Consider the following 12,695-nt stretch of genomic DNA (forward strand, 5'->3'; position numbering starts at 1 on the left):
GCCCAAGGTGCCTCTGACAAGATGAATGACAAAGTGTCATGGCACAAATCAGCAGTCTGAGGTTTGCAGAAATGCCACAACTGTAGTTCTCCTCAAACTATTTGGATTAGGAAATACTTGTGATAATGTATCTTTCTGTCATTTTTAGGGATTCTGTTGCATAAAAATGACTCCTATATCTAAACTGATTGTAGGTAAATGTATCAGTGTGTGTGATGAAATCCGGTCTTGACCCAGATATCCGTCAGTTGGAATCACGCTCACAAGCAGAAGTACATGCGTGTCATTTCCTGTCCGGTGGTAGTCTTACTCTCTGCGACGATATGACTTTGAATGCACCTTTCACATCTGTCAGTTGTGAAAGGTGTGAAATGTGTACCTCTCTGTTCCTCTGTCACACACAAGCGTGTACACGCACCCTCGCACAAAGCGGCCATCGCCGTGCGTACCGGCGACGGTGGCAGCGGTGTAGAACTGACACAAAAGATGCTCCATCACAGCGACACGGTGGAGGCAAGCTGAGACGGCGGATTAGAGGGCGGCTATCTCTGGCGCCCAGGGCCCTCTGGAAAATCCGGGATGCGACCCGGCACGAGTCGCTGAGCTCTGAAGCTGCTCCGCCCACAACCTTTGGCGCCGGCCCCCAGAGAGGATCAAACCAACCTGCAGCCCCGCTGCGCTGATACCCCCCCTCCCCATCCTGCTTCTGTTCCCCACCTTCATGGGTCAAAGGTCATCGAATCCTCCCCACCCACCACCCGCACTTGCTCCACTTGCTTCGGGGCAGAGCACATTGTCTACCCACTAGGATGCAGGTTACCATGGCAACCTTTGAACTCTGTAGCAGGAGTCGGGGAGGGATAACAGCAGGGTTTGCTGGGTAAAAGGGCTCTAGATGTGTGAATTGGCAGCTTCTCATCATATATATATATATATATATATATATATATATATATATATATATATATACATGCTATATATAAATATATATAAAACAAGCCTAGCTGGCCACAGTTCTACTATAAAGACACACTTTGCTCCTTTTTGCTCCTGTTTGACAGATGACCTTATGGTCTGTGTCACTGAGCTGAAGCGTCTGCCTCTGTTGGGAATAATAGTGTCTAAAATGACATGTTATGACAACGAGAGGTCTAACACACTCGCACACAAAGGACTGTGGATTTCCATCTGTGTATATGTTACCTATCGCATTCCTACTGCATGAGGTGACTGGAAACAAATAAAAAGCTTCCGCTGAAGGTTTCGTTCACAGCTATTTCATTTGTATTTCATTTTTACTATGCTGTCTGTGCGCTATGCGCTGTTTGTGCAAAAAAAAAAAAGAAACTGAAAAAAAGAAGTGCCAGTTGGGATAATAGTTTAGTTGAATATTTCCCCCAAAATGCTGCCGCTCCCAAATATGAGGAACGTGTCGCTTCAGTGTCTGAATAAGACAAGACTGATTATGAACACCAACTCTGTGTCTGAAATATGAATATACCTGAAATATTACTATAGCTCATGTAACTGTTTATATTCACCACCTTGATTTTTACTGACTCATTATGTCACCAAGCTTATTCAGGTGTGATTTTAATTTGAATATTATTACATGGAAACAGCATAATTGCAAAATTGTGTTTTTGCGACATGAGCAGAATATTGAAGACGTTTTGTCATTCGAAAGTCACCACCGTTTTCTGATGAAACCCAACACACAGGACATCGGTAGCTCAAATTGAGCTGCTGCTCGATTGGTTATGAAATCAGGGGGAATTTTGACATTTTCAAAGCAGTCAGACAGACGTGGGGTCGAGGATGAAGGGTGAGAAGATTTAGCTAGAATTGACCAGAATCTTGCTGTTCATGCTTCACAAGAACAAAAAAAAGACAACGTTGGGTTCATTCTGCACTACAGACAAGGTCCCACAAGGCTGCCTTTAAATATATATCTATAATCACTGCATGAAGTCTCAGAGAGTCATTTTGACCTCATCATTTGTTCTTATAGGGGAAAATGACCAGACGTAGGCGGTTCTTATTACCTGATCCACTTTCACCTTGAAGCAACTCCTGCTGCCTCTAATCTTAAACCTTCTTGATGGCTCTTTGCCGACTGATTCCCAGCACGTTGGATGTTTTCCTTTTCTGACGGACTTTGACCTCACTGGCCTTCTTAATTACGTCCTCTAAGACATTAATTTCCAAACTTTTCAGCCTTATTTCAAACCAAATAGCTGTCATAAAGATGGTCATAACAGTCAGTTACTCAACAGGGGCTTAATTTATCTGGGGACAAAATGCAATATTTTTTCAATCTAATTTCGCCCTGAGATATAATCTCCCTCTATATACAGTGACGCCCCTTTGCGGTAAGCACTGCTCTAGGGAAACATTTGGGTATAATGAACTCTACGGGGTTTTTTCCCCCTCTTACTGACCCACTGTCACCATGTTCTTATACTCAGAATGAGGAATTAGTGCTGAGTTGATAAGTGGATTTGTTTTCTGACTGAATTTGATTGACTTGAACTCATCATGGACTGCCACGGTGGACCTTAGAGGGCCAAACTGCAGACCACCGCTTCCGTGTCGCGTTACACAAAATATATTTTCTAAAAAAAGAAGAAACCCCCCCCCCCCCCCAAACTTAAACAGTCTTAATCAAATTAAAGAGAATAAAGAAGCCAGGAATCTAAGTAGCTGGTGAGATTGGTGAGTGGAATAACTAAGGTGGAGAAATACAGTTGGGTTCAATGAGCTTGATTTCTGGGACAATTAGCTGGACTAAGAAACTGGAACCAAAAGGAGAAACAGGCTTAAAGAAAAATCTATAAAAAAAAAAATATATATCCATGGGCATGCCGTGGTGGCGTAGCGGTTAGTGCGACCCGTATTTGGAGGCCTTGAGTCCTCGACGCGGCCGTCGCGGGTTCGACTCCCGGACCCGACGACATTTGCCGCACGTCTTCCCCCCTCTCCTTCCCTGCTTCCTGTCAGCCCACTATCATATAAGGGACACTAGAGCCCACAAAAGACCCCCTGGAGGGGTAAAAAAAAAAAAAAAATCCAAATACACAGGAAGCGTAACATTAAGAAGGACATAACCCTTACTAAACGTAGAAATGAACGCCAAACCTAAACGGCACTAATGAGAATGAATAAGAAAACCAAAACACTGACACAAGAACGTGACAGGAATAATCCAAAAGAAAAAATTCATAATCAGGACAAATGAATAAAGTATGAATCTAGACATGGCAAAACCTACCAAAAATAAATAATTTCTTTTGCTTTTGACTTTTTGTTGTTTGTTTGTTTGTTTGCATGCGTCGTCTTCTGTGGTCATGGCTTGACTGTTTCGCCGTTGCATTTCGTCTAATTTGTGTTCATCACATCAGGAAGTGAAAGGTGTAATTTATTTCCCGCAGCCGTCTGTCTGTCTGTCTGTCTGTCTGTTTGTACGGAAGAGTGGAAGTGACTGACAAAGCAGTGATTGTTTCGCAATGAAACTGAAAACGAAATCACATTTACATTTTAGACTTTCTCCGTGTCTCAAGATTCGGTCGAGGAAAGAGAAAAAAAAAAAAAAGAAGAAAAATCCTTACCTTGATATATATCCACTGAGAGGTGACTTATTTAAAGTGCTTATGGCGATGTGATTAGACTTGAACATATTTAACCTTTAAGTAAAAATGGGAGTGATGGGGGAGGGGAGCTGCTGGGAGGAAGAAGGGGCCGACTGATTGAGATTGGCTGATGTGGCCTGCCGCCTCCGGCCAGATTAGCGGGAGGTTTGGGTCGGTCAGCCATCGCCGGCTCCGTGTTCAGATAAACTTTCCTGCCTCACAGCTGCCGCTTGAAACCGAGCCACAGTTTTCCTTTCTATCTCTGAAACTCACATCTTCACATTTAAGGACCTGGCTTATGAGATACAGAGCCAGAGAGAGAGAGAGAGAGAGAGAGGGAGAGTATGAGAGTGGGGCCCTGTATCCATGGCAACCCCAGCCAGGTGCGCTGGTTCATATGCAATTCAGGTAATTCAACACCACAATGAAAAGCAGCATGCATATAAGGTCAGTGGTATTCAAATGCACCACGTGTTCCTGAGCTCTGTGTTGACCTCCCGGCGCGGCCATGTGACCTGATCTCTGCCACGGCGCCCCCTGCTTGACTGGCATCTAAAGGCAGACGAACAACGTCGACGGAATATCATTCATTCGCTGGGCATCGCAGCATCAACGCAGAGACGGTTCACCTAACGCGAGACGCGCGTGTTACATACACCGCCAAGAATTGGACTGGGCCGTGATTTTTTTTCTCTCTATATATTTGCATAACTGCTTGATTAAAAAGAATACACGGTGTGAGATACACTGTACAAATGGAGGAAGAGGAGATCAAAAGAAGGGAGAGACAAATTAAGGAGAGTGACATGGAGGGCTGGATGTCGATGGGGGTGTTGGAGACTTGCTTTAAGCCGGGGGCTTTAACAGCTGGGTTTAAGGGGAGAGGAGAGGGATGGGCTTCGGATTGAAGTCAGGTTTCTGCTTCATGTTCCCATCCTCCTCCCACTCACACAGCGCAGTGCCTCCTTTCAGATTTCTCTTGATTCATTTTCTCGGTTTTGTCACAGTTAAATGTTTCAGGTCAGCGAATAAATTTGCAAACTGCCAAACAACATCGTGCCAAACAAGTAGAGCTGCGTTTGGTATCGAGTAAATACTTGGCCAGTATAAATAGTATGATGCTTTTTATTATTTAACTGTCCCTCCAGGGTTTTTCTTTGTTTTTTTCTGAGATGATGTTGATCACGCAAAATCAACAGATGCCCACATTTGTTCCTTGCGCAACTGTGAGTTTATTGCAAATTTACTGCAACAATGGTCAAAATCATGTAGTGATGCTAAATCCCACCTGGAAGATTTAGGAAACAATTTCTGTCACATCCTGGGTTGGTTTGATTATTTGGTTCTAGTCTTTTTTTTTATTATCTGTGTTCCTTAGTCTCCATCTTTGATTAGATCAATTTGGTTTCTGTTTTACATTAGTTCAGTTCTTCTTAGTGATTCTAGTTTATTATGTTTTATTTCTTGTGTCTAGTTATTCCTTGTTACTCTTAGGTTACAAGGAATAACTCTCTTCCCTGACACCTGCGGCCCGTTAGCCAATCAGCCCAGGTCCTTTGTTCCAACATTCACCCTCAAAGTATTTAAACCTTTCTCCTGCTCACACTCCTCCTAACCATAATTAGCCCAGCATCAGAGGAGAGCTTCCCTTTTTTTTTTTTTATCAATGAATGTTGCACCTGGAGATTCTCTGTTGCAAATTCTATGCATGTTTTCAGTTTAATTATATTTTGACCATTCATTCACAAGAAAAATGAATGAATGATTGCATCCTCAACTGCACCTTTTCGTGTGCTTGCAGCTGCGGTTTAGTCGTAGCAGCTAAAATCGGGAATACATCCAAAAAAAATAAAATAAAATTGCCTCAATTTTCTTGAAGAAAACGGAAGGGTTTTTTCTTTAAATATTATCTATATATATCTTCCAATGTGGTGTAAGGGTGGGTTTATTAAGCCCAAGTATTAATAGAAATGTTTAAAAGTTCTAAGTTAGACTTGCTCCGAGTCATTTAGTACAAATTTTTTTTACAAAGAACTATAATGTTAAAAAATATACTGCAAAATCATAAAAGACTGATAATATCCCCAATCTCCTAGTTAAGGTAGATCAAGCACTGCACAGAGCTGCAGGCTTTTTAAAATGGGCTCTATAATTTGTTTTTCTATTGTTTCTGCTTATCATGTTAAAATATTAAGTCTTTTGTAGACCCCTATAAACTTCTGTTCTAAGTTTTAACAAGACAATTCCAAGGAAAAACAACAAGAACATCTAAAAGTCAGAAGTTCGATTTCTAAAACTTAAACCGCTCCTGAATTTTGCAACCAAAATAAAAATCCTCGACGTCACAGGTTCAAATCCAGGCCTGATGTCTTCCCACCTCTCTCATTACACACCTCCCTGTCTGACCACTCTCGCGTAAAGGCCACTAGAGCCAATAAAACCTTCAAAAAATAAAAAAAAGTGACAAAGAAATTGCCCTGTTGTGCGTCTGTTGATGGACCCAAATGCAGAGAGACAGAGGCAGCGAGTAGATGAATGTTTTAATAAGATAAACAAACAAAAACCACAGGGATCCAGAGTCAAACAAAAACAGGAACCCATGAGCAAAGAGAAAAAACAAAAAGTCAGAGAATCAAGGTGGTTAGCTAAGGCTATCCTAGCCGGTGGTCATCATTACCGGAAATCAATGCACAATCAAGTTTCTGACATGCAGTCTCGCAGTAGAAAAAAAAAAGGCAGCCTGGTGACGGATGTTTATCAGATTCGCTGTGAGCTCTCGATGATAACCAGGTGCTTCATTATCAGGGCTGGAAAATGCAGATTTTAAGATTTTTACTTCAAGCTATTTTCTTAACAGCAAGGTCAGATCAAGATTATTTCCACATTGATGGGAGTACATCAGCCAGGAGGAGAAGCTGAGCACGTCCACAAGTGTTGCTGGTGTGCGTGCAGGGCGCCTGGAAATGACCTCGTACATATGAACGATGGCCATAAATTGGACTGAAATCCCATTCCCGTCCTCGCAGGATTTGGACCAGCTGTAGCTGCTTAGGACCAATTTCATTCCCGCAGAAAGCATCCTCCTGCGCCGAGCGGCGAGAGTTAATGAGCACATTTCATGGCTCAAGTCAACAAGCACAGGAAGAGCAAGCATGTTGCGGTTTATTACCTGATAAATAATGCAGCCGTGGTCTTCTCATTCAAATAACCTGCTAATACAAAGCCTTGTCAAGCATTTGAAGGATGACTCGCGTGTATTTGATCATATTAGGCGAGGATTAAAGTAATTTGACGCGACTGGAGCGGAAAACGAAAATAAGGAAAGATCTTGCTGCCATCACATGGCCAATAATTGCAACTACAGCTCAATGGTTTGTTTTATGAAACTGAATGATTGTATATGTATATTCTAGTCTTAAATTGTCGCCACCACGACCCAGCGTGCAATGTATGTACCTCTACCAATTGCTAAAAAGGTTTCCTTTCCCCTTAAATGAGATGTACTTAGTTAAATGGATACAGTTTGTATATACAAGATGTTTTTCTAGCTCTCAATGTGGAGCATTAAGAAGACGAAGAACAATGGTGAGGACAGAGAAACATTTTTATTCGTTTTCAAACTAAACTCTTTAGTTTTGTAATTTTCGTGCACTTTTAGCGTCCCAGTCCTCCCTCCACTCCAGTAGGTGGCAGTAGAAGGAAGAATAAATAATAGCTTTTTATTTATTTTTTTCCGAGACAAACATGAAACGTTAAAAATTAAAACGTTTATATTTGCTGTTTCGTTGCATTATTTTAAGTAAAGTAAGCTAGAAAAGGCTACATTCTCGGTTATCCTCGTGTCGGCATTTTCCGTAACCTTTCGGCTTCACCCGCCGACCCTCGGAGCCTCTCGCCAGAGCTGATCCTTCGCTGTCGTCGTCCGCCTCGTCCTCCTCTCCGTGTTGTTGTTCTCGGTGACGCGACGGAGGTGTAGCCTGACGCGGTCTCTTACGTGTCGGTCTGAATAAAAGTGGAGCTCCGTAGACCCGGGAGTGACGAAGCGAGTCCGTGTTGGTAAGAGGACACGCGTCCGATGTTTGCTAAACAGATAATATATATGGCTGCCCGCTGACGATATTTGTAGCCAAATTTCCGCACAGGGCCAACAAAGAGATCATGGCGGCGGCTGTTGCAGCGGCGGAGGCTCACAAAATGAGTCAGTCTCTGCAGGCTGAGACATAGGTATTAATGTGGGAGTGGGTTGTTTTTTTTAAATTTAATTTAATAAAATGCACAGGAATTGGTTTCTGAACCACATTGCTCTTCAACGTTAACCTAGCCTTATTTTCAACCAGTAATGGCTCATGACGGATGAAATAAAGTAGTAAATGTGTCCTCTTGTAAAGAAAACAAAACTGGCATGCAGACATTTCCCTCCATGCAAGCTTCCAGCTAGCAACATAGCGGTATCGGCTAACACGAAAGCTACATTGAAATGCTAACACCAGGTTCCAACCAATGAGATATATATATTAACATTAAGGCTATGTAACTGAAGTATTAATATATCACAAATGAACTTTCGCTAAACTCTAGCGTCATTCATTGCAGCGATGTTAGCCACATAGCATGCTAACATTAATAGCAATGCTATCCCTAGCTGTTCGTTTAGCTGCAGGCTAGAAATAAAATGATGCGTAGTTCTTAACGCCATTCAGCAGTTTTGTTTGTTGTTGTTTGTTTTTTTTGCCGAGTTTTCCTGTAGCCCAGGTGAACTTTGGTGCAAAGTTTCAACTGTGGTTTTTCTGCAGCCACACCCTCCGTCAGAGCCACAACTCAACATTTCCAGAGCAATGTGGACGCAACTTTATCACTGGGTTTTCCTGATTGTTTCAAGCTTTGCTGTGTTTTTTTTTTTTATAAAAGCGTTGAGGGAAAAATCCCCCAAATGCACCAACCGATTCTTCTCACTGCCGTTACGTTACAATTGTAGCGCAACTATCAATGACGTCATTGCTATTTTGATGTTTGAAACGGACGAGAGGGAAATATGTAATTAACGCCCATAAAATGAAGTGCCAGTTTTGGAGCGACTAAGAGGCGCTGAATTTATTTAGGTCTTCAGCGTATTACTAGCCTGCAGTCGTCTGTTTTACAGACGTGGAATTTATTTCTTGCCGATTGTAGTTTTATGTATGCATTTAAACTTTTTCTTTTAAGTTTTCACCAGCAGAGGGCGTCACATTTTTCCCCGAGTGAAAGCACGCAGGAAACGGTCTTTTTCACTTTTCCGCCTGCCTTGTTACTTAAATATTGAATCATGTTCTTGCATATGTATAGCATATAAATAAACGTTGCAGCAAACCATTGGGCTGTTTCAGTGCTTCGTAGTAGCAATTAAACACTTAATAAAAAATAATAATAGCAGAATACTTTTAAATTATTATTGGAAAAAGTAGGTCTGTATTATCTGGGTGGCTATAATCCCAAAATGATATTAATTTTAATATGAATATTTCAGGCTAAAGTAGTTTTCAAAGATTTATTTGTGATTGTACAAAAATAGTAATAATATAACTGCTTTTTTTTTTTGGAATTTGTTTAGCTTGTAGTGTGTGTCATAATGTGGGGAAAATGCTGATAATATATATATAATCATTCCTATATATGTATTTCATTGACGGATTTCCTGAATAAAACTAAGCACTTGATTTCCTTAAAGATTTCAGGACGTTATGAATTAATGACAATATCTCATTTAGTAATAAATTGATGAATAAAACCCATTTGCAGGACTGTTTTATTAATAATAATAATAATAATGTAAATATTTCAGTTATAGTGGCACCACATGGCGTATTGTTGATTTTTCAAGCCGACCTTTTATTATTAGTTACATTTTCTGTACTGCATATAACTAATAATATCAACCAACCTTCCCCAAACAGTTTATTGTGAAGGATCTGTGGAATATGCCAAACTTGTTCCGGTTTTAAAAAGGTTTTGATTCGGTTTCAGAGCTGTACCGCCGTGAAACTGGATTTAAACCAAATTAAAATCACAGGTTGTTTTTTTTTGGTGGAAGCACATTAGATTTGTTCATGAACCCAACGAATCTTCAGTTTGTGGAGCAATTCTGTCTTCATGGTGAATTCATGGTGAAGCAAAGCAGTCCCAGAGCACCACACCGCCACCACCATGTTGAATTCTCAGTGGTTTTCTTCCACCTGGAAAGTGGGTGAATCAGAGGGAGGTTTTGGTTTTGATCAGCAGTAGTTTGTATTTTAAACTCATGTTGGTTCGGAGCCCTTTTTTCTCTGAACTCTTCCTGGTACACAAACCAAACATGTAAGAGCGCATACTTTCCCACAGCACTGTAGGACCTGATGCAATGTTTCTGTTCACTGCTGATTCTAGATGAAGATGGAAGCTGGTTCAGAGGTGCAGCAGAGCGGCGAAGCAGCAGTCTCTGAGTCCGAGGCCCAGCAGATCACCCTCGCCCAGGTAATCCCCTCTTTCCCTCCTTCCGTCCACCGTGGCCGACTTCCAGACCGCCGCTCGGGTTGGTTCGTTAAAGCCGAGCCGTTGGCATGCTGCTCTGTCTGCAGGCGTCCATCACAGCAGGCCAGGTGACCTCCAGCAGCCAAGGGGTCACCATCGTGCAGCTCCCCAACGGTCAGACGGTGCAGGTGCACGGCGTGATCCAGGCGGCTCAGCCCTCCGTCATCCAGTCGCCTCAGGTCCAGACCGTTCAGGTACGCCGCTAACTCGCCTCGCCGCGCCCGCCCAGGCCTCTGCCACTCAAAGCCCCTCTGCTCTTCCAGATCGCTACCGTGGAGAGCGAGGACTCCCAGGAGTCTGTGGACAGCGTCGTGGATTCCCAGAAGAGGAGAGAGATTCTATCCAGACGGCCGTCCTACAGGTCAAGAGAGGAGAGAAGAGGAAGACTTCTCTGATGTTTCAGCACCAAACCTTCAACATTTGCTCTGATCCTCCCAAACAGGAAGATTCTCAACGACCTGTCGTCCGACGCTCCCGCCGTGCCTCGCATCGAGGAGGAGAAATCTGAAGACGACTCGGGTCCAGCCATCACCACGGTTACCATGCCCACCCCCATCTATCAGACCAGCAGTGGGCAGTACAGTAAGTTTAATCGTGGGATGGTGAGCTTTGTGTGGAGGAGGTTCAGGTGTGGTCTGTGGAAGCTGAAGCAGCAGTTCCCTCTGCAGTCGCCATCACGCAGGGCGGGGCCATCCAGCTGGCCAGCAACGGCACCGACGGGGTCCAGAGCCTGCAGACCCTCACCATGGCCAACGCCGCCGCCTCGCAGCCCGGCACCACCATCCTGCAGTACGCCCAGACCAGCGATGGCCAGCAGATCCTCGTCCCCAGCAACCAGGTCGTCGTTCAAGGTGAAACCAGGGACACTTTGCTAGTTTACCAAACAACTTTACTGTGTTTCACTGACTAGATCAGTCGTCACGGCGCTGCGCCACTTCCTGTTTGTCTTAAACATATCCGACATGTCTGTCGGTTTCCTCCAATCAGCTGCTTCCGGCGACGTCCAGGCCTATCAGATCCGGACAGCTCCAACCAGCACCATCACGCCGGGTGTCGTCATGGCAGCGTCTCCTGCGCTGGGAACAGGAGGCGGCACAGAGGAAGTCACACGGAAACGGGAGGTCCGGCTAATGAAAAACAGGTGCTGGTTACCGTCTGGAAGTGATGCCAAAAAAAAAGTTTTGTTTTTTTTTTTATTTTATTTTTTAAGTAATACGAAACTTTATTGGGCCGTGTGTGTGACGCAGGGAGGCAGCCCGGGAGTGTCGCAGGAAGAAGAAGGAGTACGTGAAGTGTTTGGAGAACCGCGTGGCCGTACTGGAGAACCAGAACAAAACCCTCATCGAGGAGCTCAAAGCCCTCAAAGACTTGTACTGCCACAAATCAGAGTAGAGCGCCCACCCCCCACCCATGTACAGAGACTCCGCTCAGAGCCGCACCCGGAAGCCACTCCTCCTTTTCTACGTTTCCTGCTTTCTTACAAAAAAAACAACAAAAAAAACTGCTGAAAAATCTGACGGTGGGAATTACTGAGACATAAAACACACCTGTCCCCTCTTTACGCATCGCTTTTCCTTCATAAGAGGACAGTGAGCGTTTCAGAGCTCATGGAAAGCATTCCAGTCACTTGGGCCCAATCAAGCTGGGCTGAATCACCAGCAAAGAGGAAGTGACATCAGCCACCTCCCAAAAGGCCGGTCGCATGATAACTCAAAGGTTATGTTTCTATTCCTAACTTGCATTACTCTGTTACCTAATCACGCTATGAACTGTAGGTGGGTCGTTTTATCTCTGGCTTGTATTTTGTTTATTCTCAATTTATTTGCTTCTGTGACGCCATTTTTTATTTTTATTACTATTTTTTGACATATGCCTTTTTAGGACAAACAGCTAAATATGAACTGTAAAATGCAGCTTTAAGAATACAGTATTGAACTTGGGAAACATTTGAGACACCATTTGTCTTTTTCCCCCATTTTTACTAGAAGATAAAAATATCATTGCTAAATCAATGGTTTTTCTAGCTTTGGGGGGTTTTGTTTTCTTCTTTTTGGTTAAAAGTGAATTTAAATAACTGTCATGAACATTTAATTTTAAAGCTAGTTTTACTTTTTTTTTTTTTTTTTTACAAAAGACCTTTTGCAGTAAAAATGAATATCTGCATATAGTAAAGTTAAAAGTACACCTGTAAATAAGGGTTTTTTTTCTGTATTAAGACATAATTGGCAGGGTTTTTTTTTTTTTTATCAGGTTCAAAAATTTATTTAAATCTAACCTAATTTGAAAAAGTCATAATTTAATACAGAAAAATGGAGAAACAATGTGGAAAACTGAAATGTAGCCTAATAAAAGTTCAGACAGGTGACCTCGCATGTCACATGTCCAACTAATCACCCCTCCACCACCGTGCTGAACAGTTGATGCACTTAGTTTTTAACTCTCAACTTTTGAAATTGGGCCATAACTTTGATCAATGACATTATGTTTTAAAGACATGACTTTTAGGGCCAGTCTAAGAGAATG

General features: G+C 42.7%; 1 protein-coding gene across 1 annotated transcript; it reads left to right on the plus strand.

Annotated features, from left to right (window-relative positions):
* Nucleotides 1–7,554: 7,554 nt before the first annotated feature.
* On the plus strand, nucleotides 7,555–12,118 carry LOC114140714 (cyclic AMP-responsive element-binding protein 1-like). The gene is made up of 8 exons (XM_028010842.1): nucleotides 7,555–7,685; nucleotides 10,029–10,115; nucleotides 10,220–10,366; nucleotides 10,436–10,533; nucleotides 10,615–10,754; nucleotides 10,841–11,023; nucleotides 11,160–11,313; nucleotides 11,420–12,118. Exons 2-8 carry the CDS (start codon nucleotides 10,029–10,031, stop codon nucleotides 11,562–11,564), a joined length of 954 nt encoding a protein of 317 aa, XP_027866643.1. The 5' UTR covers nucleotides 7,555–7,685; the 3' UTR covers nucleotides 11,565–12,118.
* Nucleotides 12,119–12,695: the final 577 nt, after the last annotated feature.

Source organism: Xiphophorus couchianus, chromosome 24, assembly GCF_001444195.1.
Source record: "Xiphophorus couchianus chromosome 24, X_couchianus-1.0, whole genome shotgun sequence".
Lineage (NCBI taxonomy): Eukaryota > Metazoa > Chordata > Actinopteri > Cyprinodontiformes > Poeciliidae > Xiphophorus > Xiphophorus couchianus.

Excerpts from the sequence above, each read along its gene's own strand:
- LOC114140714 (XM_028010842.1), top strand. The coding sequence starts at position 10,029 with ATGAAGATGGAAGCTGGTTCAGAGGTGCAGCAGAGCGGCGAAGCAGCA. Across the intron at positions 10,534-10,614 it reads TCCAGACGGCCGTCCTACAG|GAAGATTCTCAACGACCTGT; the intron begins GTCAAGAGAGGA and ends CCTCCCAAACAG. Across the intron at positions 11,314-11,419 it reads GTCCGGCTAATGAAAAACAG|GGAGGCAGCCCGGGAGTGTC; the intron begins GTGCTGGTTACC and ends TGTGTGACGCAG.